This window comes from Epinephelus lanceolatus, chromosome 5, assembly GCF_041903045.1.
Source record: "Epinephelus lanceolatus isolate andai-2023 chromosome 5, ASM4190304v1, whole genome shotgun sequence".
Classification (NCBI taxonomy): Eukaryota; Metazoa; Chordata; class Actinopteri; order Perciformes; family Serranidae; genus Epinephelus; species Epinephelus lanceolatus.
In genome coordinates, this window is record NC_135738.1 from 42,570,422 (window position 1) to 42,590,455 (window position 20,034).

Here is a 20,034-nt window from a genome sequence, read left to right on the forward strand (position 1 = left end):
TTCCATAAGCACCAGCATGTCATTTTGGACATTAAAACATTTCCAGCCAACTACTTAATTACAGTTAAAAGTCACATCACCGTCACTTTTTAAATCTTGATCACTTCTAACAATATCTTTTACCTGGAAGAAGGATTTTAGTCACTGGATGTCTGAATTTAGAAAAAAAAAACCCTTTTATTTCGGCTTCAACATCTTATTCAATCATATTCACAATGTTGCCTAAAGTTAATGGGCAGGCATACAGCACATATGTCCAGTCCCATGCTAAACTTCCTAAACAGGGACTGGGGGCAAACAGTCTTAATGATGGCGCTACAGTGACTGTTTAATGTTCAGAACTTTGAAAATTCATAACAAATCACCTGTATGGTCTATGGCTTTGCAACTTTCACTAAACTGTAGGCCAAATTGTGAAGACACTGTTGTAAAATCCAACTTTGTGCAAATTATGAAGTCGCCAAGGTGGCGCCAAGCTAAAAAAATCCTATGGAATCCTGTCTGTTGCCTCTTTAACTTAGACCTGTTGTCCTTGCTCGTAGACACTTTTTTGTGCCATCTAGTGGTAGTATGAGCACAATACCCTAATCCACATAAAAACAACATGGCAGCCATCTCTGCCAAGTCTGCAGCCAATCTTGAACCAAAAGTGGACAAGGTACAAAACCTGTTCACATTTTATTGTTGAAACTTGTTTATTTATGAATAATAAAGTTTGCAGTTTACTAAGGCGAATTTTAGCAACAGCAATAAGCTAAGACACTGTTAATTACAAAGTACTTGTCTGAAGACATCGGGACTTTATTGTCGTCTTGTTTGATGACACTGGGACTTTATCATCGTCTCATTTGAGGACACTAGGACTTTGTTATTGTTGACAATGTTTAGTTTTTTATACTTATGAGATCCTACTAATCCCAAATCGAAACTGAAAATGCATACCAAACAAAAGTTCGGGTCTCAGGAGTATATATTTTCTCCACTGCGGACATCTGGATCTTATCAGAGAAACAAGGTGAGTTATGGTGAGCAGTAGCTGGGCTCGCCTCCTGCATGCCCCCTCAACACTAAAGGACATCCTGTCAGCCAAAGAAAGTGATGGCCAAAAATGAACGAACCAATCATTTTGAAGGACTCGTTAGTTAGGCCTACTGATATGTAACAGGTCATCCCTTCGAATGTCTGACACTTGCACACTTGCTGTTATTGTAAGGTACAGCTCATGCTGCCTGCGATGTTGAGTCAACGAGAAGCGATGGAATCGGACTTGAGTCAAGACAGTGCCTCCTCATGTTTGAAGTAGACTGGTTTATGCAAATGTTGGCTTTTGTGTATGTTCATCGTGTTAGACTACATGGGAATAAAAGCAAGATATAGAAAATAATATTCAGTCTGGGAAACACTTTATAGTAACGATTAGTTATAAGTAATTTATATGCCATTAGTTAATAATGAACTAATCATCAACAAAACATTTTTGTCGATATTCATTATTAATCAATAGCTTATAAATTACTTATGAGTGATCGTTATTATAAAGTGTCACCAATTATTGTTACAGAGAAGAATTCCAGTACTGTTTACAATACAGATTACCATTAAGAAACCTGTCCATGAATGAAGCTGCTTCCTTGAATGTCACTTTAACAGAACTAAAGATTTGACCTATAAACACTGTGAGACAAAGACAATAAAACCTTTGTGTCATACACATGTGAATTCTCAGCTGACAGCAGTGCAGTGTTCTGTGACTGATAATGTGAACTTCCACTAAAACATTATTGTAGGTAATTCATCACTCTTATCTCTCACTTCTGAGCCAACTGTTATCAACAGTTTCTACTTCCACCATTCCCATGCTGTCCTAATATATCATCCATTGATTGCAAATGGTGAGAGCACTCGATTGAGAGAGATAATGGAATGGAGTGGGGGTGGGGTTGGTGTCAGCAGTTAAAACCTGACATTCACTTTTGTGTGCCATTCTGTGTGCGATCTTAGACTCAGCGAACCAGACTTAGTTTTAATCAGACTTTTTAACATTTGCTATCTAGTAGCAATTTAGGGGTGCACTAAAGGGTGAAGAAGTAGTTTTAGTCAACAGTTCTCCTCTCAGTGATTCAGTTTTGACTTCTGTGCTGTTTATTAGACCATGGGGAAATGCTGCAAAGTCAGCAAGCTGTGCATACTGTTTGTGGTCTTAGCCCTGATCTCCATAGCAACCATTGTCACGTTGTGGACTATTGCCCTGACAGGAGGAGATGATATTGATGACGTCACAGCTCCTTGGGACAGGTAAGACACTGGTCTGACAAAGAGTTTGACACTTCTGTGTCTTTGAAGGATGATAATACATAACACAAACATTGCTGACATTAAAAGTAAAGTAAAAGTGCAGACAGATGTATTGTGCATCACAGGGTGGTGAATAATGGTGCAATACGACATGAATGGGATAAGCTTTGATCAATAAATCTTGGGCTATCTCTAATGCTGGTTGATTTTTTATTCGTAAAGACTGCAACTCTATTGAATGAAAGCAAAATTGGCTGAACTTCAGCTTCGCTAAAAGCTTTTTGTCGTTAGCATTAGTATTTCTCCATGGCTAAAAGTGAAACAACAAAAGTAACTTAACGGATAAGTGAAATGACATCATTGTGACTATTGTTATAAGGTTCACCTATTTAAAACAAATGCAGGGTAATCTAATGTTCTTGTTGAACCTTTTTAGATAGGTGTTGATTCAACACTATCGGTGCGGGTACCCTAACTGACCTATGCAGAGGTGGTTTATCTTGTTTGTCTATTGATGGACAGAAAGAAGATACATACAAGCATACATCCTGCTTAGACTTGCAGTAAAAGGATATTTTTGCATATTGTTGCATAAGATGTACATGTATCTCACTATATTAATGTAACCTCAAACAACAAGTTGAAGGTGACAACTCGCCCCCACAAGGCTGTAGGCCACATAGGAGTCGTGAAATGTCATCTTGTTGTGTTATTAGGTGCCAGAATAGAAGGAGTCATGGCTCAAAACTTAAATTTTATCGCATACCAGCCGCCACTGCCCGTCAGCAAAAAGAAGGACAACTATGGTTAAATGCGATAAGATGAAAGGACTGGACAGAGGCGATCATCAAAAATGCTCACATGTGCAGCACACACATCATCAAAAACCATCTCTCAGTAGAGGAGGAGGTCTGCGACACCACCTATCCCCCACCTATAATGCTGTCCTTTCATCCTTGCCCAGGAGATTTAACAGCTTAACCTCTGAAAAACAATAATCGTTCACAAATGGCCTCATGTGACTCTAACGACTCCAACAACTACCGTTGCAGCAGGAGTTTCAACAACCGTTGTTGACACACCATTGGAGCACTAACGAACCAATGACATCATTGGCCTTGTGAAGACTTCCTGAGAGGTTAAGTGCCTGGGTTTTTCCACACCAGTTTGTCAGACTAGCTCCAGCCTAGTCAGACAAGCATGAACTGATGAAGCCTCTTGGATAAGAGGTGAAACGTCTTCTAAGACAAAACTAAGTCCAGTTGCGTTCGATTCAATTGCCTTGAGATAACTATGACCTGGATAAATGAGAATATCCACAGGCATCATATCAGGTTAGGGAAAAAGTATTTACTGTAGGGATGAATAATGTTATGTATATTAAGGGTTATCATGTCCACCCAATCAGAAACTGTGGAGGTAAAAGAATATTGGATTTCCCCATAATGCTAACTTTTTAGCATATTAGCTAATGTTAACTTTAATAGTAAAACAAACCAGAGGAAACTGTTCAAGTGTCGTCCTCCTTTGTAAGATTGGCATAGTAATCAACCACATTGGTCAGTGTTAAGGTCCTGGAGAGTGAGTGAGCTGATGGTGGTGCGTTAATAAAATGAAACTAAGTAAGTAAAGTTACTGTGGTTGGGTTTAGGGAAAGAAACATGGTGAGGTCGTACCTTAATATAACTCTAAGCTCAGTCAGAGTTCACACAGTTCTGAGCACAGGTCTCTTGGGTAAAGTCCTGGGAGAAAGTCCTGTGCCTTATGGGGACTGCTTCCTTCTTTACTCCCGTCATCGCATTGGTCATGTGATCGCAGCCTTCAAAAATATGTGGGTTATGCATGAATTACTGGCTCATGATTATGTGGGATATGTACAAAATTTGGTGCATTACAAACAGTTTATGAGAGCAGCCTGAGTATATGCCATGTGTAACTACAATAAGATGTCTTTGTATTGCAGTTACTGCACGAGGTTATTCATTTTCAACAAAAATATGATGAAACACTCTGTTGATTAGACCACACTCAACCCAATCACCAGAAATAATGTTGCCGTTGTACATTTCTGCAAACCAGGGATACGTTACATTTGCATAATATTATGTGACAGATATGTTAAAATATGCTTTAGCAATGCTATGATTAACATGTGGTTAGGATTAGGTACAAAAATCATTCGGTTGTAATTAGGCAAAGATGATGTTTTGGCTTGAAATTACCTAGTTTTGGGGGCACAGTCCCTGATGGAAAAGCAGCAGCGTTTTGGTGAAAAAAAACAGCTGCTTTTTGTGCCACTATCCCTGCAAGAAATGCAGCAACGCCACGGAAAAAAACATGTTTCCTTGGCACTATCCCGTGCTAGAGAAACAACGATGAGTTGCTACAAAACACCCATGTTTGGTGCCTAAAAAGCCAATAGAAACACAGCAATGACTCACACCACCACCTCCCAAAGACAAAGTCAGCTCATATGTCACCTTAGAAACATTGATGCGATACGTATGAAACATGCAGATGTAACATATTCATGATTTGCAGTCTGGTGACTGGGCTGTTTCACTAAAGTGTGATCTCTAAAAATTGTAGAGAAAAAAATGGGCTTATAAAAAGAATGTAAATAGTAATATGAGAAAAGCGTTTGAGGGAATGTAACATATTTCAGTACAACTGTCTCACTGTGGCTGCTTGATGAGGCAGTTTATGATGTGATGGCGAACTTAATCACTTACAGTTACATTTACTGATAATATGAAGAGCGTACTTTTTAAAATAATGCTCTCCTCTTACGCATGTAAAAAATAAATCAAGGTTAAGGTTCAGTTTTAATTTTAATGGTACATTTTTTTAAATGTTATAATGACATACAGAAACAGACTGTTCTTACCAGAAGAACATCATAATTCGTCATTTGTTCAAACACCTGAAGCAACCTGTGCTCACACTATCTTTACAAGCGTCATCTTATGGTTGTATGAATTATAACGGTGCTTGTCAGTTGCAAAGGTGGAAGTTGTATGATGTTTTAGCACAAAGCAAATGACTTGGACTTCTCAGACTACAGTTTGCTTCCCACGTCCTGCCAGCAGTCAGTGTTGTCTACCTTAGCTTTTCCCTGTTTTACTCATGAACACAATGTCTGTAAGTAAAACCCTAGTATGGCTTGACTTGGAAGGCAATGACAAATGAAATACAGTATTTTGTTAATTAGGTTGGGGAACTTATTTTGTAGCAGATGATGATACAATTTTGTATTATAATAAGATAATAAGTGCTAAATGAAGTAAAGTAAACATAATTTCATTCAGTTTGGTGATCTTAGTGTTTATTCCCCTCAGCTATCGCCTCCCCACTGATTTGGTCCCTGATTACTACAACATCACCCTGTGGCCTCGTCTCAGCCGTGACCCAAACACTGGCCTCTACATTTTTACAGGTAATTAACGGTGCTTCTTAATTACAGGACATCTTGTGGCTGAATTTCTTTTGAGGTCTATTGATGTTCTTTTACAATTAGAAGCAGTCATTCAGAGGTGAGCAATTGGTGTTCTGAGTGTGGGCCCATTGCAGGTTGCCAGGTCCAGGAATTGTGTCCAGCCTCTGTTTCACAATTTTATGAGAGACAACGTTTTTAATGATGTTATAGTTTAGTTTGTTTTTCCAAAGAAACCTGTTCCTGGGGTTTTCTGTCAATATGTTATATGATAAATTCTCCCAATATGACAAGCACAATTTGAACATCTCAATATTTTAACAAAGATAAAGCAAAAGTATTTGATAGCATTAAACAAAAGATCTAACATGCATCATATTGGGCCATACTGACCCCCTGACCCCTAAGGGTTGTAATACACAGGGTTACATATGTTAAACTATACATGCTGAAAAGTATGACAGGTATTACAAATATAAAATTAAAAATCATTCTGTGTTGTTGAGTTGCAGTGCTGGACCTAGCACATTCTGTGGTCAACCCTCAACCATTTTATTTACTGATAAACCTCACATCCCTCATCGTCTACACTGTCGGTAAATAATTTGATTCATCAAATAGTAACCACTGTGTTTTCTTAAATAAAGGCCAGTAGTCAAACAGGAGCTAGGTCTCAAGTAATGGCCTGGAGCGTGGTCGCCACAAACAGATAAATGCCAGTCACAAATCCAGGCTGAGTGAAAAAACAAGCGTGGATAAACTCCTGGTGCCTGTGTGATGTGCATGTCAACTAAGCATAAAATACATTTCAATCAATCAGAGTTCAACATATAATCATGGTATTTTCAACACTTTGTTGCTCTGGATTCCTCATTTAATGTCTTATTGTCAGATTGTAGTCACTGGGTGTATGTGTGTTAATGTCCTGTCCAAACTGAAATTATTAGTTGCCACAAGCCCTACTTAACTTGGTGTAAAAATAAATAAAAATGATGGACCTGTTGTCTTTGAGCTACTTCCTCTTCAGTACTTGTGTTGTTGTTTGTTTGTTTTTTGGTGTTGGTGTTGTTGTTGTTGTTGTTGTTGTTGTTTTGTTGTCTTTTTTTGCAATTAATAATCAAGGTTGAAAGTGGAACAAAGCTGTTTAATCACCACTCACATCATATGTTAAAGTTAAATGTTAAACAAGAGCACCAAAAGTCCAATCATAAGCACTATGTGTTGAATTACATTATCACTGTGTGATTTAAAGTTTAAAATCTACTGAACAGCTAAAAACAAAGTAACACTGAAAACCCAAAACCTTGAAAACCAAATCCTCATAATAATTAGTGTGACAACAAAGCCAGATAACTAATATAACTTAAAGATATCTGTCAGATAGTCTTAAACAAAAAGACTGATGTTCTCTGGACACAGAGCAGGATCATGACAGCTACAAATTTATTTAGTCAGAGTTTAGTTTCAATCAGAGACCGTTAGGATGCAGTGTATTATTGTATCATTCTCTATTTAGAAGAAAAAAACACTTTGATGATGAAATCTTCTCAATCTTACAAAAAGCTGGATTCTTTTCACACTTTCATTGAAATAAGTCGCATATAATATAGATATATTTGAGGTTGACAAAATTATACATTTATCAATCAATAAAGAAAAAATACTGAAATTCACATTTTGATAAAGTAATATATATTAACACGAATGCTGACATTAATACAGAAATAAGAAATGAAATACCTAATTGAATGACTGAACGCATAGATGTAGGTAATTAATCGCGACATAGCTATATAAATAAATAATGATTTAAAAAATACATTTCTGTAAATGTACATAATTTATTTCTGTATTTTAAAATTTCTACTTTTACTCATCTCTGGATTTCTACATTTTCTGCATCAACACTTCATTATCTACACTTAATTTATGGATTTTATGTGTTTATATGTTATTGCATTATTAATTATAACAACCTACCTTTTTTACCTCCTAGTTTTTCTAACTGTAGGCAAGATGCGTTATTTATAATGAATGTCTTTGCTATTTCCACGCATTTCCAGGCCGATCCACTGTGGAGTTTAAGTGTGTGAAGGAAACAGATCTGATCCTGATTCACTCCAACAAACTCAACTACACCACACTTGATGACACACACACTGCCAGGCTCATCGCCTCAGGTACGTGCTGTGCCCTGTGCAGGGACATTGCTAGGAGCTGAAAACATCTGGGGCTTTAGCCCTGGAGTGGGAACAATTCTTTACCCGTGGGTTCGGGGTTTTCTCCCCCGGGAAAATTTTGAATAATTCCACGTGATTTTAACATATTTTGACAAAGAATGAGCACTCGTCTTCTATTATTGGGTTGCCCAAATTGTTGGTTAAAATGTGTTAAACCTGAAAGTCCCCCAACTGGGGGACAAACAGTGCCCCAAACAGTGTGAAACAATGCACTGATCATGAAGAATATGCTGCACATCAAATTAGACAGCAGAACCTGGGCTACAAGGCTGTATAAACCCTTTTTACATGCCCCAAACAGAGCTCAAACAACAACTAAATAAATAACAACAAATGAAAGTCCATACCCACTCGTCATATTTCGGGCTCCACCGCAACGCCATGTTATGCAAAACACGCACCATTCATCGCAAATGAAAGCTGAGACACTGCTCTTTCCACACATATGCGCCAAAGCACTCTACACCAAAGCATCAGAGAGCTAGAGGCCAAAGAAGAACAACAGAAATCGTTTTGCTGAGCTATAGCTGTAAAATTTCTCTTATTGTTGTTGTTCTGCCATGAATTCGGCCACATGGTATGTTCCGCTACAAAAATGACCACATTCAGCAGTTGGCACCTCCCCCACAACAGTGTTCTGCTGACTCTGATTGGCTTACAGTGCTGTCAATCTCGTGTTGGTGGGTATAACGTCATTCCACTGGCTCTAACGAATCAATTGAAGTGCCAATCACTCAAATCGACCAATCTGTTGTGGAGATACGAACCTCCAAAGCACAGAAGAGTAAATTTGCCTAGAACATGGCACTCTTAAATACTTGATTTTGATTGGTCAATCAACACAATTCTGCGGTGTTTATTTCTTGAAGTATCACTGCTGCTCTGCTGCTCCATTGCTAGGGACGCCATAGCAACGGCCTTAGACTGAGGAGCATCAAAATCAGTTGGTTAGTCCACACAGGCCAAATAGGATTGGAGTGGCAAAATGCAGCATTTTCAAGACATCACTTTTAAAATTTTTGGAAAGGACAAAATGCTTGATGTTTGGCTAAAAAATGACATGTCCCCAGCAAAAAAAAAAAGAAAGGAAGAGAAAATCGCAGGGCCGTCAGGAGCAAACTGGCACAGACAACTAGAAGAAGTAAGTAGTAAGCCATGTTCTAAGCGGGATAATGGAACATGACCGGGAATAGACGCTGCAGGTCGGGGTTCCATTCCCCTGTCGGGAGTTATTTTTTAACAGTCACCCGCTCACTATACATTATCCCTTACTTCACATTGAGATGTGTGTGTGTGGTCAGTTTGGAGTGGGAAATACATGAAAAAAACGAAACGGACACTTGTATGTGTATATACTAAAGATCATTAGGGATTTACAGAAACAAAAAATCAAACATATAGTCATGTACATATGCCATGTAAGCTGGTGTGACAGTGAATGTGTTGTGTGCTGCTGTGCTGCTGTGCTGCGTGCGTTGCTGTCTGTTGTGCTCCCGTGCTGTGCTGTGGACTTTAAGTTGGAAATGAGGTGCTTTATTTGTAAAGAAAAACAAAACAAAAAAATCCACAACAAAAACACGGAGGCTTAAAAGATCCCAGGCTGAGCCCAAAAGATCCGGGGCTATAGCTGGGAATGCCCAGGTCTAACGACGTCCATGGCCCTGTATATGTACACATACACATGCATAAGGAGAAAGTCTCAATGCTAGAAAGGAAAACAAAGCTCTTTTGTGACAATGTGCTATGTGTGGATGAGATTTGCCCTAAGAAGCTGAGGGCTCTGGACACTGTTGGGCTATTTTGGCTGATACACCTCTTCAGTATCATGTGTAGGACGGGGACAATGCCTGTGGAGGGGCAGGCCATGGTGATGGTTCCAGTTTTTTAATAAAGGGACCAGAGGGTTTGCTCCAGTTATAGGGGTATCACACTGCTCAGCCCTTAGCAAATTAGAGTCCAGGGTGCTAGAGAGGAGGCTTTGGCCGACTGTCAAACCTCAGGTCAGCAGCAGCTCAGTACAGAGTCCTGTATGGGTCCCTTTTTGAAAACCTGAACCTGCCCGTGAAGCTCAGTACCGTCACAGCTCAAGTTTCTTAGGTTATGTTTTTTTTTTTTTCATTCATTCATGTTTTTCCTGTTTTACTTTGAAAGTCACATCTCCTCTCATTTCACATCATTTCACTTCCTGCCCCTGTGTGTTTTCCCTCCCTTTTGATTACTTCACCTGTGTCTGCTTGTCTGTCCCGCCCTGATTAGCCTCACCTGTGTCTCATTATCTTTCCCTTTACCAGAGTTTTTAGAGTGTGTCTTGTTTTCTCTTAGTGCCAGTTTGTCTTAGCTCCTTGTGTTTCTCATGTTTCAGCCTCTTGTTTCCCAGCGTCCTTATCTTTTTTTTTGGATTTAGCCTGTTGATTGACTCAGCCTCTGCCTCACCTCTATTGGGTTTGTTTGCCTTCACTGATGTCCTGTGTACAGTTGCAGCCTTTTGACCAGTAAAGACTGTTACTTTACCTGAACTGTCCCCATAGTCGTGTGTTTGAGTCCTCTCTCACCTGGTTCACCAGTTATTACAAGTACCAGAAGTCAAAGCCTATTGATGATTAAACATACACAGGCCACAGTCATGCACATTAAGTTGGGTACTCCGTTCTTCAATTACAAATGCAGCAGAGCAAAAGTCTCTTTCACTGGCTGCACTCAATGCTGGGATGGCGAAAACATTCCGTGCAATCACTGCCTGGTAAGGTAACATTTTAGCAAGCTCCACCACCATAAAACCTCAATAGGATTCTACTTAGGGTTCTTGAACTCAGTGTAGGCTGCTACCTAATGCCTGGGCGACAAAGTTTAAATGCTGGAGTCCTCCACGTCAGTGATGAATATGATGACGGGGTCAAAGATTTGACTTTTGTCTGAGACTTTCAAAATGAAATGAACTGCAGCTCGGTCATAGTGATTATGTGAATTTATATATACATATATTTACCGTTACACTGCCTTTTGCGGATCACCTGTTGGGCGAGTACCCAATCTAATGAACTTTGGCTCAGAGCAATGCGGATTCCATCCTGGCCGTGGAATAGTGGACTGGCTCTTTACTCTTGCATGGTTGCTAGGGCAGTCACACCAGTTTGCCCATCTGGGTCAAGAGTGCGTTATTGCCTGAAAGGCATTGGAGTTCAAGTATCTCAGGGTTTTGTTGACAAGTGGGGGTAAAATACAGCGTGAGCGAATTGGTGCAGGTGTACCAGTCTGTTATGGTGAAAAGGGAGCAGAGCCAGAAAGCAAATCCTTTAAGCTTTGTTCCAACCCTCACCTATGGTCATGAGCTTTAGGTAGAGATTGAAAGACTGAGGTACAAGAAGCCTACATGAGTTTCCTCTATAGGGTGGGGAGCTCCGGCATTTGGAGGGAGCTTGTAATAAAAAATGTTGTTGCTTTTATATTTGACAAATTTTCACCAAAAAAATTGTCTTTCCAATTATTTTTCAACTGGAGAACTTGTCACCCCCCCGCCCCCCATCATTTTTATTTTTCTTCATCAGGTGGTGGGTCTGCTCCCAGTATTAAGTCCTCCTGGTTGCAGCTTAAGACCCAGTATCTGGTTATCCAGCTGAATGGTAAATTAAGTCAAGGACAGAAGTATCAGCTGTACACTGAGGTCACTGGAGAACTAGCTGATGACTTGGAGGGCTTTTACCGGAGTGAATATGAAGAAGATGGAGTTCAAAAGTAAGCTCTCTACTCTTTATCCCACAATATCGCTTAGATTTGTTTCGATGAGCTTATTTTATAAAACTACATTGTGTTAATAGGCACTGTGTTCAGATTGTTTTTCTCATTCCCAGGATTGTTGCCACCTCTCAGATGCATCCAACTCATGCCAGAAAGACCTTCCCTTGTTTTGATGAGCCGGCTATGAAAGCTGTTTTCTATATGACTCTCATCCACCCCGCTGGAACTGTAGCCCTGTCCAATGGCATGGAAAGAGGTCAGTGCAGTCTGCATGTATCAATACAGAGTTGTCTTTGCATAAATGTACAGTTAGATTATCAATCATTATCTTGCATGCAAACAGATATGTAGCAATTTACTTACTTCACAGAGATTTTGAAGAGCATCATCATCATATGTTGCAATGAGAGCTTGTACCTTGTCCAATCTGCCCCAAATTTCATATGTTTTATAAGGCCCCAGGCCTGAGGCCATCAAAATGCAAAGTGGGTGTCATGGTGATTGTGCCACCTACTGGCAACAGGAAGTAAGACTTGTTAGAAAATTATCTTTTGATTTGCATGAAATTTACACAGTGTGATCTACAACTGATTTACAGCAACATGAACAACCTGATCTCACAGAAATACGTGAAAGGACCATGACCTCTTAACACCACATTCCGTGGTGGCAGCACGTAATGGGTTAAAATTACGTGCCGGTACCACGGAAACAATGCCAATGTACAGTCAATTAGGATCCTTTGTCGTGGTGGACACACGGATTCCCTGATTCAACAACGTCACGTCAACGTCGTTTTCCTCAATGATATCTTTAACATTTCTGTATACACACAAAAACACAAAAGTGTCCTTGATAACTCAACAATATGACAGGTTAATGTTAAGGCCATAAAATAAAATAAAACAAATGTATTTTGCCAGCTTTTGATAGCATAGGGCCATAAGAGCATTGTACTGTGGGTGGATGGGGCGCGTTCGGCTACTGGTTTGTATCGTCTGCCGTCTGTGGGCTTCATTCCATTTCAAATTGCCGCCGGTCTGCTGCAACCCGAATCCAAACGCCACTATCTCTGTTAAGAAAAGAAAAGAAAAGAAAAGAAAAGAAAGAAAGAAAGAAAGAAAGAAAGAAAGAAAGTTTGTGTGTGTGTGTGTGTGTGTGTGCATCAAATCTTGTACCATGGCAATATAAACAGGATGAAGACGGGATGATCAAACTGGACTTTACATTTCACATCCCTCATATAATCTCTGCACTTGTCACTTTCATATTATTTTATCAAACTGAACTTAAGTTTGTGCATTGCATTCAACTTCCACTGTTACATAATTTAATTATTTATGCACATTGTTGCTCTTGTCACCATCATATATTTCATAAACTTCATTTCTTTGTCCATAGCGCAGACCATATTTCCTTTGTACAGTCAGTTTATTCAAATTATTTACTTTATGCTGATAAAATATGGAGTTAGATTTGTGTCTTTATTACATGCGAGAAAATAAATGATATGAGAGAAAAAAAATGTTTGAGATCAGTGTGAAAACTTTTTCTCTCAAACATTTTTTTTTCTCTCATATCATTTATTTTCTCGCATGTAATAAAGACAAAAATCTAACTCCATATGAATCCACCATGATGGATGAATGATTCAGTTGAATTCGACTCCCAAGACGATCCTCACCCAGCTGTCAATTCAATTGAGACTGGCCAATAGGAACGTGGCCCCGCCCATGACATTATTTTCACAGTGAGAGCAAAATCCTGACACCAGAGCAAAGACTTGAAAAATGATATTGTTTGATGATAAATGTTTTGAGAGAAACATTTTTTTTTTTTTGATAGCAAAAAATGTTTGAGAGTAAAAATTTTTAGTCTCAAATATTATTATTTTTTGCTATCAGTGTGAAAACATTTTCTCTCAAATATTTTTTTTTCTCTCAAACATTTTTTTTTCTCTCATATCATTTATTTTCTTGCATGTAATAAAGACACAAATTTAACTCCATAATAAAAGTACATTAAATCCTTGAGAGAAGCAAGGGAAGCACTGAGTTTGTCTTCTTTTCCACTTCCTCTCTGCCCTCTTGCATTGCCTAAACAGACATATACAGCTTAACTTAAATACTTATAACCATATTTATTTTGATATTTCTAATTTATTCTAATCTGTTTTCCAAAAAAGGAAATGTGTTACATGAATTAACATCCCATTGCTTATTGTTTAGAGTCTGTTTGCATGTGTGTTTGTGTCTTCCAGATATTGTTAACAACACTATTGATGGAGTAGCTGTGACACAAACCACGTTTGAACCCACCAAGAAAATGTCCACCTATCTGCTGGCCATTGTCATCTCTGACTACATACACCTCAATGCTACACAAGGAGATACTCTGGTAACTGTTTATATTTCATTTTAATCACTCCAAAACTGGGGGTCACAATGGCACTTAGTATTTAAATAGACTCACAGCAGAAAATAGGACCTTCTACTCTGAAGTGCTGTAGTGCAATCTCACTAGTTGCTGTTACAGGGCTTTCATTACTGTTATGAACCACACCTGTGTTTTTCTGCTATCTCTAGTCAAAATGTCTACTGTTTAAAAAGGTTTATGAATCTGATTCAGTTGGTTAAAAAAAGAACAAAAACATTGGTAAGGTTATCAAGATTGAGTTTAGCAAGATTTATTCATGTTGCAAAACGGTGTATGTTAAGTGCAAGTTGGCCAGATGTCTGACGGGGTGTAAGATAAAAACTGATGACACTCAAAAAGAAAACATGTCAGTCAAGCCCTAAATATGAACAAGCCCATCTTATTCAAAAGCAACCTGGGGCAGGATAACAGTCTAGTATAAATGCAATTATAAAAATCAAAGGGGGTTTATCTTCTCAGGAGCATGAATGTGCTCAGCAAAGTTGTTTTTGTGCGATGTAAAGTTAGGGGAAAGGTCAAGAGATTAATACTTCTGATGACCACGAGTGTAAGGACCAAATTTCAATTTAACGTCAGTCTGGCTTCCTGTAGTTGTTGGCATATTTTGTTCTGAAACAAATTGGACATACCAGACAGACAGTGGACAATTACTGTCAGCCTTACGACTCAGTAAGGTATCATGTCGTTTCTTGAGGTTAACAACAGAGAGAAACTTTGATGATTAAAGATGCATCTTCATTAAGTATAGACAAATGAAGATAGATCTAATCCCCTGGACTCTAGACACTGGTGCTGGAGGTTAAGTTAACTCAGCAGAAAGAAGATGAAACCTCTCTGTTGAATCTTCTGGATCATCTTGAGGGATAGTGTTGTAATGTGGAGGGAGTGCGTTGTGCAATTGTGGGTCTGAAAGGCAGAGTGACAGAGACTCAGTGATATTTAAAGAGTAGTGTCCGAGGACTGACTGGCTATGGGACTGTGGGCGGAAAGATCATCGGCCAGATTTGATGACATCAGAATTGTGAAAGGCATCTTGACGGTATAGGAAATCCGATTCAGATTCAGATTCAGATTCAGATTCAGAATACTTTATTAATCCCCGGGGGGAAATTGTTTTTTGTTCCAATGCTCCGTGCAAAGTAGAAATAGAAATACAGCATGAATGGAAACAAGAGATAAAGATGAAGATATAAATAAGATACTAAAATAGACAATGAAATAAATAAAATAAAATATTAAAGTAGACAATAAAATAAAATAAATAATAAAATAGTAAAGTAGACAATCTGAAATATATACAATATACAATGAAATGGTTGTAATCTGAAATATATACAATATACAATGAAATGGTTGTAGACTGAAATATATACAATATACAATGAAATGGTTGTAAATACAATGAAATGGCTGAAATTGGAAGTGTCCGAGAAGACTGGCGCTGTTAGAAAGAAAAGTGGGATGAATATCTTCCTTACTGAACTTCTGCCAAAGCCTCATATTTACAGAACCCAAGGTGACGTCTTGATTCATCTGATCAACAATCTAAGACACAAGGGTAGTCAGTTCACTATTATATTAAACAGAAAAGCAGGAAAACTTCAAATTTGAGGACTTGGTATGTTAGCTTTGGAAATGACTTGAATGACTATGATTATCAAAGATATTGTTGATTATTGTTTGTTCAGCAAATGTTTGATTTGACTAACCGTGTTAGTATAATGACAATCTAACACACACATAAAGCATTTGGGTTTGGTTTACTGAGTTTGTACTTTTTACTACGTTGTTTCTACAAATGTGTTTACATGTTTTTTACATTTATGAAAATATCTGCACTTCAGTGTTTTAGAACTTTCATGCATGACAGCACTAATAAGAGTTTGCTGTTGTGTATAAGATCCGTATCTGGGCTCGCAGGACGGCCATTGAGCAGGGACAGGGAAACTACGCCCTCAATGTGACTGGACCCGTACTGGACTTCTTCCAGTTGTACTACAACATCTCCTACCCTCTGAACAAGTCAGGTAAGTCTGCTTTAAGAATCTTCTCTTTAGGGCCAAAGAGGGAATTTACCGCACACATCAGTGGTTCCCAACATTTTGCCATGACTTTTTGCCAGTTGTGGTTTTGAGTGAAATGTTTTAGTAACTATTAGATCGAATTTTGCCATACATGCATGCCTGACACTGCAACCGAGAGAGGTTAAAGATGTTGGTAGATACCTCTCTGCTTGTTGTTCTGCACAGTGTAAAGTATAGATGTACCAGATTTTTTGAACTGTGGGGTGTATTACCGTGACCTGAGTTCAGTTCCTTTCCTTTATTAAACCTGCTCCCTGCAGATCAAATAGCTCTGCCAGACTTCTATTTTGGTGCCATGGAGAATTGGGGTTTGGTGACATACAGAGAGACCAACCTTCTCTATGACCCTGTGACCTCCTCCAACAGAAATAAAGAGACCACTGCCACCATCATTGCTCATGAACTAGCACACATGGTGAATATATGTTTCACATTTAATTTTTAAGTCTATCTATTGATTGATTTATTCAACAAATGGACTGATGTCATCTCCTGTGCAGTGGTTCGGTAACCTGGTGACTCTGCGCTGGTGGAATGAGGTCTGGCTGAATGAGGGCTTTGCTACATATGTTTCCTACCTGGGAGCAGACCATGCTGAGCCTTCATGGGACGTGGTGAGAACATAGTGTTTCATGCATTTGGCCTTGACATTCACTGCCCTCTTAACAATACATTTCTATTATCAACTTTGCACAGCATATGATATCTTAATATATTTCTGTCTGTCTGTTTGCTCCAGAAAGACTTGATAATACTTGATGACGTCCACAGGGTGTTTGCAGTCGATGCTTTGACCTCCTCTCATCCACTGTCTTCTAAAGAAGACAGTATCATTCTACCAGGCCAGATCACTGAGCAGTTCGATGCCATCTCATACAGCAAGGTACACACACATCAGCAGAATAATCTTATATCAAGCATTACAGCATGAACACATGTACTTTCTCTTTCACAGGGTGCAGCTAAGGCCAGAAAACTTAAACTTTGAACTTTAAAAACAGAAATTTCAGCAACTGAACAAGTTATCATTGATTTACTGGTATTGTTCAACACAGTATATTTTGTGCTATACAATAGAAAATGTACTTATTGCTCTTGTAAACTGATTGGTTGATAAACTGATTCCTTGCGTCTGTGTGTTTGTGGCTCCTCAGGGTGCAGCAGTGCTGAGGATGCTGTCTGATTTCCTCTCAGAGCCGGTCTTTGTCCAGGGGCTCAGTGTATGTTTATTTTTGCTGGCATTATAACATAACGTGGTGTTGAGCTAAAACCTGTAGAGATAAATTTTTGTATCTCCCATCATCCTCGTTCAGGAGGTTGAAATTGACTGTGTCTGTCTTTTGTCTTCAGATGTACCTCAAAGACTTTGCTTACAGCAACACTGTAGGGGATGATTTGTGGCACCATCTACAAATTGTAAGCTGGAATTCTTTTTTTTTTTTTTTTTCAAAAATGTTATGATGATAAGATTAGCCTTTAGTGTCTACCTTAGGAGAAATTTCTCTTCTGCATTCCAGAGAAACAGACGATATAAGAGCACACAGCTTCTCCATATACAAACAAGAGATTAGAAGTTTATTACAAGTTTACGTATTTTTACCAGCTGTGACAACGTCCCGACAGCTGGTATCATTGTCAACCCATGAGTTTGTGTTTGTGTGTGTCATCATGACGTCATGTGTCATCATGTGTTGATATGTCTGTCTGTCTGTCTGTCTGTCTGTGAACAGATTTTTAAATGTTTCAGTTCAAAGATGGGGTCCAAGCAAAGGGGTAGGAAGTAGGGAAAGGGCCATTGGCCCCTCACTTCATGCCCCTGGCTCATGAAAATTTACAGGTGTGTAGCTATATATCAAATATATAGATATCAAAATGAAGGGCAGATTCAAAGATGGGTATGACCAAAACAAGAGGTAGGAAGGAGGGTAGGAATTAGGGAAAGGGACCATTGCCCCTTGATGAGGGGAGCTCATGTGTTTGGGCATTACCAAAACTTGCCATGGCTACACTCTCTGATTCTACATTCCTCCTTCTAATATTTACTACACCTGTGGTTACCAGGCTGGTTGCAAAATCGAACTTTCATCAAGATGACTTCTGTTTGTGTCCTGTGTAAAACTGAAGGTTGATGTTGTTTTAACATACTATTATGTAATTTACGCAAGGTTGCTGCACACTGATGTCACTCATGTAACATATTTAGATCACATTACATAACAAACATATTTCTTTCAACCCAAAACTTGATCTTTTTTGTAAACTTAACCAATTAGTTATGCTGCCTAAACTCAGCCATGACCATTTCACATATTAACCACATGTTCCAATGTGCTTCAGGTGTGCATTATACAAGGGGCAACCTCTGGGGCTGAACAATGAAACTAACACAAAAGTGTCAAAAATTGTGGTTCTTTGAATGGCCACTTGAGTCTGGCTCCTGAAGCCAGTCAATCCCCATAGACCCCCATGTTTAAATGCCCAACACAACAGCAGAAATAAACATGTTTACAGCCTGGTACACAAAACGGTTTTGGTCTCCATAGCTAATTTTCCCGTTCATGACAACTCAACAGGGGGGATTTTTATATAACTCACCTGTTTACATTTTATGAAGGCTAAAAGGTACACATAATTAAGGCGGGCTTCTTTGAGTGACAGGCTGTATGCTGATAGTTTAATGGTAAATGGACCTGCATTTGTATAGCGCCTTTCTAGTCATCCAATCACTTGAAGCGCTTTTGCACTACAAGTCACATTCACCCATTCACACACATTCATACACTGGTTGCTGAGGCTACCATAAGGTGCCACCTGCTACTTTTAAACACACTCACACACCGATGGAACAGCCATCGGGAGCAATTTGGGCAATTTCGACATGCAAACTGCAATTTGGGGTTCAGTATCAGTCTACATGCAAACTGGAGGAACCGAGAAAACTGATCTTCCGATTAGTGGATGACCCGCTCTCTGAGCCACAGCCTGATTGCTCGCTCCTCAACAGTGCCACCCTCCTGGCCAAATATGGTCACTTCTGGCCGCAAACCGATAAGTGATTTCATAGCAGCTACATCCATTATTATATACAGCATATGGCATCACACAGATACACAGAAAGGTGTCCTATGTGCTGCTGTCAGAGACAGAGGGGTGTGACAGAGTGTTGGTATTTGATGTTTTAGGAATTAGAACAGGTTGGTTCACCTATTGCTGCTTTTTCAGGGGATGAAGGGAGCTCAAACTTGCCCTGACTAAACTGTGTGTTCCTTTTCAATATTTACCACACCTGCAGTCACCAAGATTGCATAAATATTGTGTTATATTATGTTCCTGGTGACCTTTTTCGTACCATAATAGTATGAACTCACATACCATAAGTGTTGAAAATGTTTGACACTTTAAGGTTTTTGTTTGTTTGTTTTTTAATAGATGCTTTCTGTACCTTTGTCAACAGGCAGTGAAAGCCAATAATGTTTCACTTCCTTATCCAGTTGATGACATCATGAATCGCTGGGTGCTTCAGATGGGTTTCCCTGTAGTTACCATAGATACTAGCACAGGAAAGGTATCCCAGAAGCACTTTCTCCTGGATCCAGAGTCTAACGTCACAGTCGAATCACCCTACAAGTATGCAACACTCCAGCACTCTTCTGCATAATATCCACAGGGTTTACTTCACTTTAAATCATTCAAACTCAAATTATTATTGTTAAAACCAGAATGCATAAATGTTATTAAACAGCTGGTTTGATGTTTGTGGCAATAATTAGAAATGTTTACCCCCCACCTAAACTTTTTAAAAAGTTTAATG

At 39.0% G+C, this 20,034-nt stretch overlaps 1 protein-coding gene across 1 annotated transcript in view; it reads left to right on the forward strand.

The window, feature by feature from the left end:
- The first annotated feature begins 1,951 nt into the window (after positions 1-1,951).
- Positions 1,952-20,034, forward strand: part of LOC117261603 (aminopeptidase Ey-like) — a 32,524-nt gene continuing 14,441 nt past the window's right edge. The window contains exons 1-13 of the mRNA XM_033633981.2: positions 1,952-2,295; positions 5,634-5,731; positions 7,792-7,908; positions 11,514-11,700; positions 11,817-11,959; positions 13,964-14,100; positions 16,040-16,166; positions 16,484-16,638; positions 16,724-16,837; positions 16,963-17,106; positions 17,378-17,443; positions 17,574-17,639; positions 19,678-19,850. Of these exons, the coding sequence (XP_033489872.2) occupies positions 2,153-2,295; positions 5,634-5,731; positions 7,792-7,908; positions 11,514-11,700; positions 11,817-11,959; positions 13,964-14,100; positions 16,040-16,166; positions 16,484-16,638; positions 16,724-16,837; positions 16,963-17,106; positions 17,378-17,443; positions 17,574-17,639; positions 19,678-19,850 (1,670 nt within the window). The 5' untranslated portion in view covers positions 1,952-2,152. The remainder of the gene's footprint in view (positions 2,296-5,633; positions 5,732-7,791; positions 7,909-11,513; positions 11,701-11,816; positions 11,960-13,963; positions 14,101-16,039; positions 16,167-16,483; positions 16,639-16,723; positions 16,838-16,962; positions 17,107-17,377; positions 17,444-17,573; positions 17,640-19,677; positions 19,851-20,034) is intronic.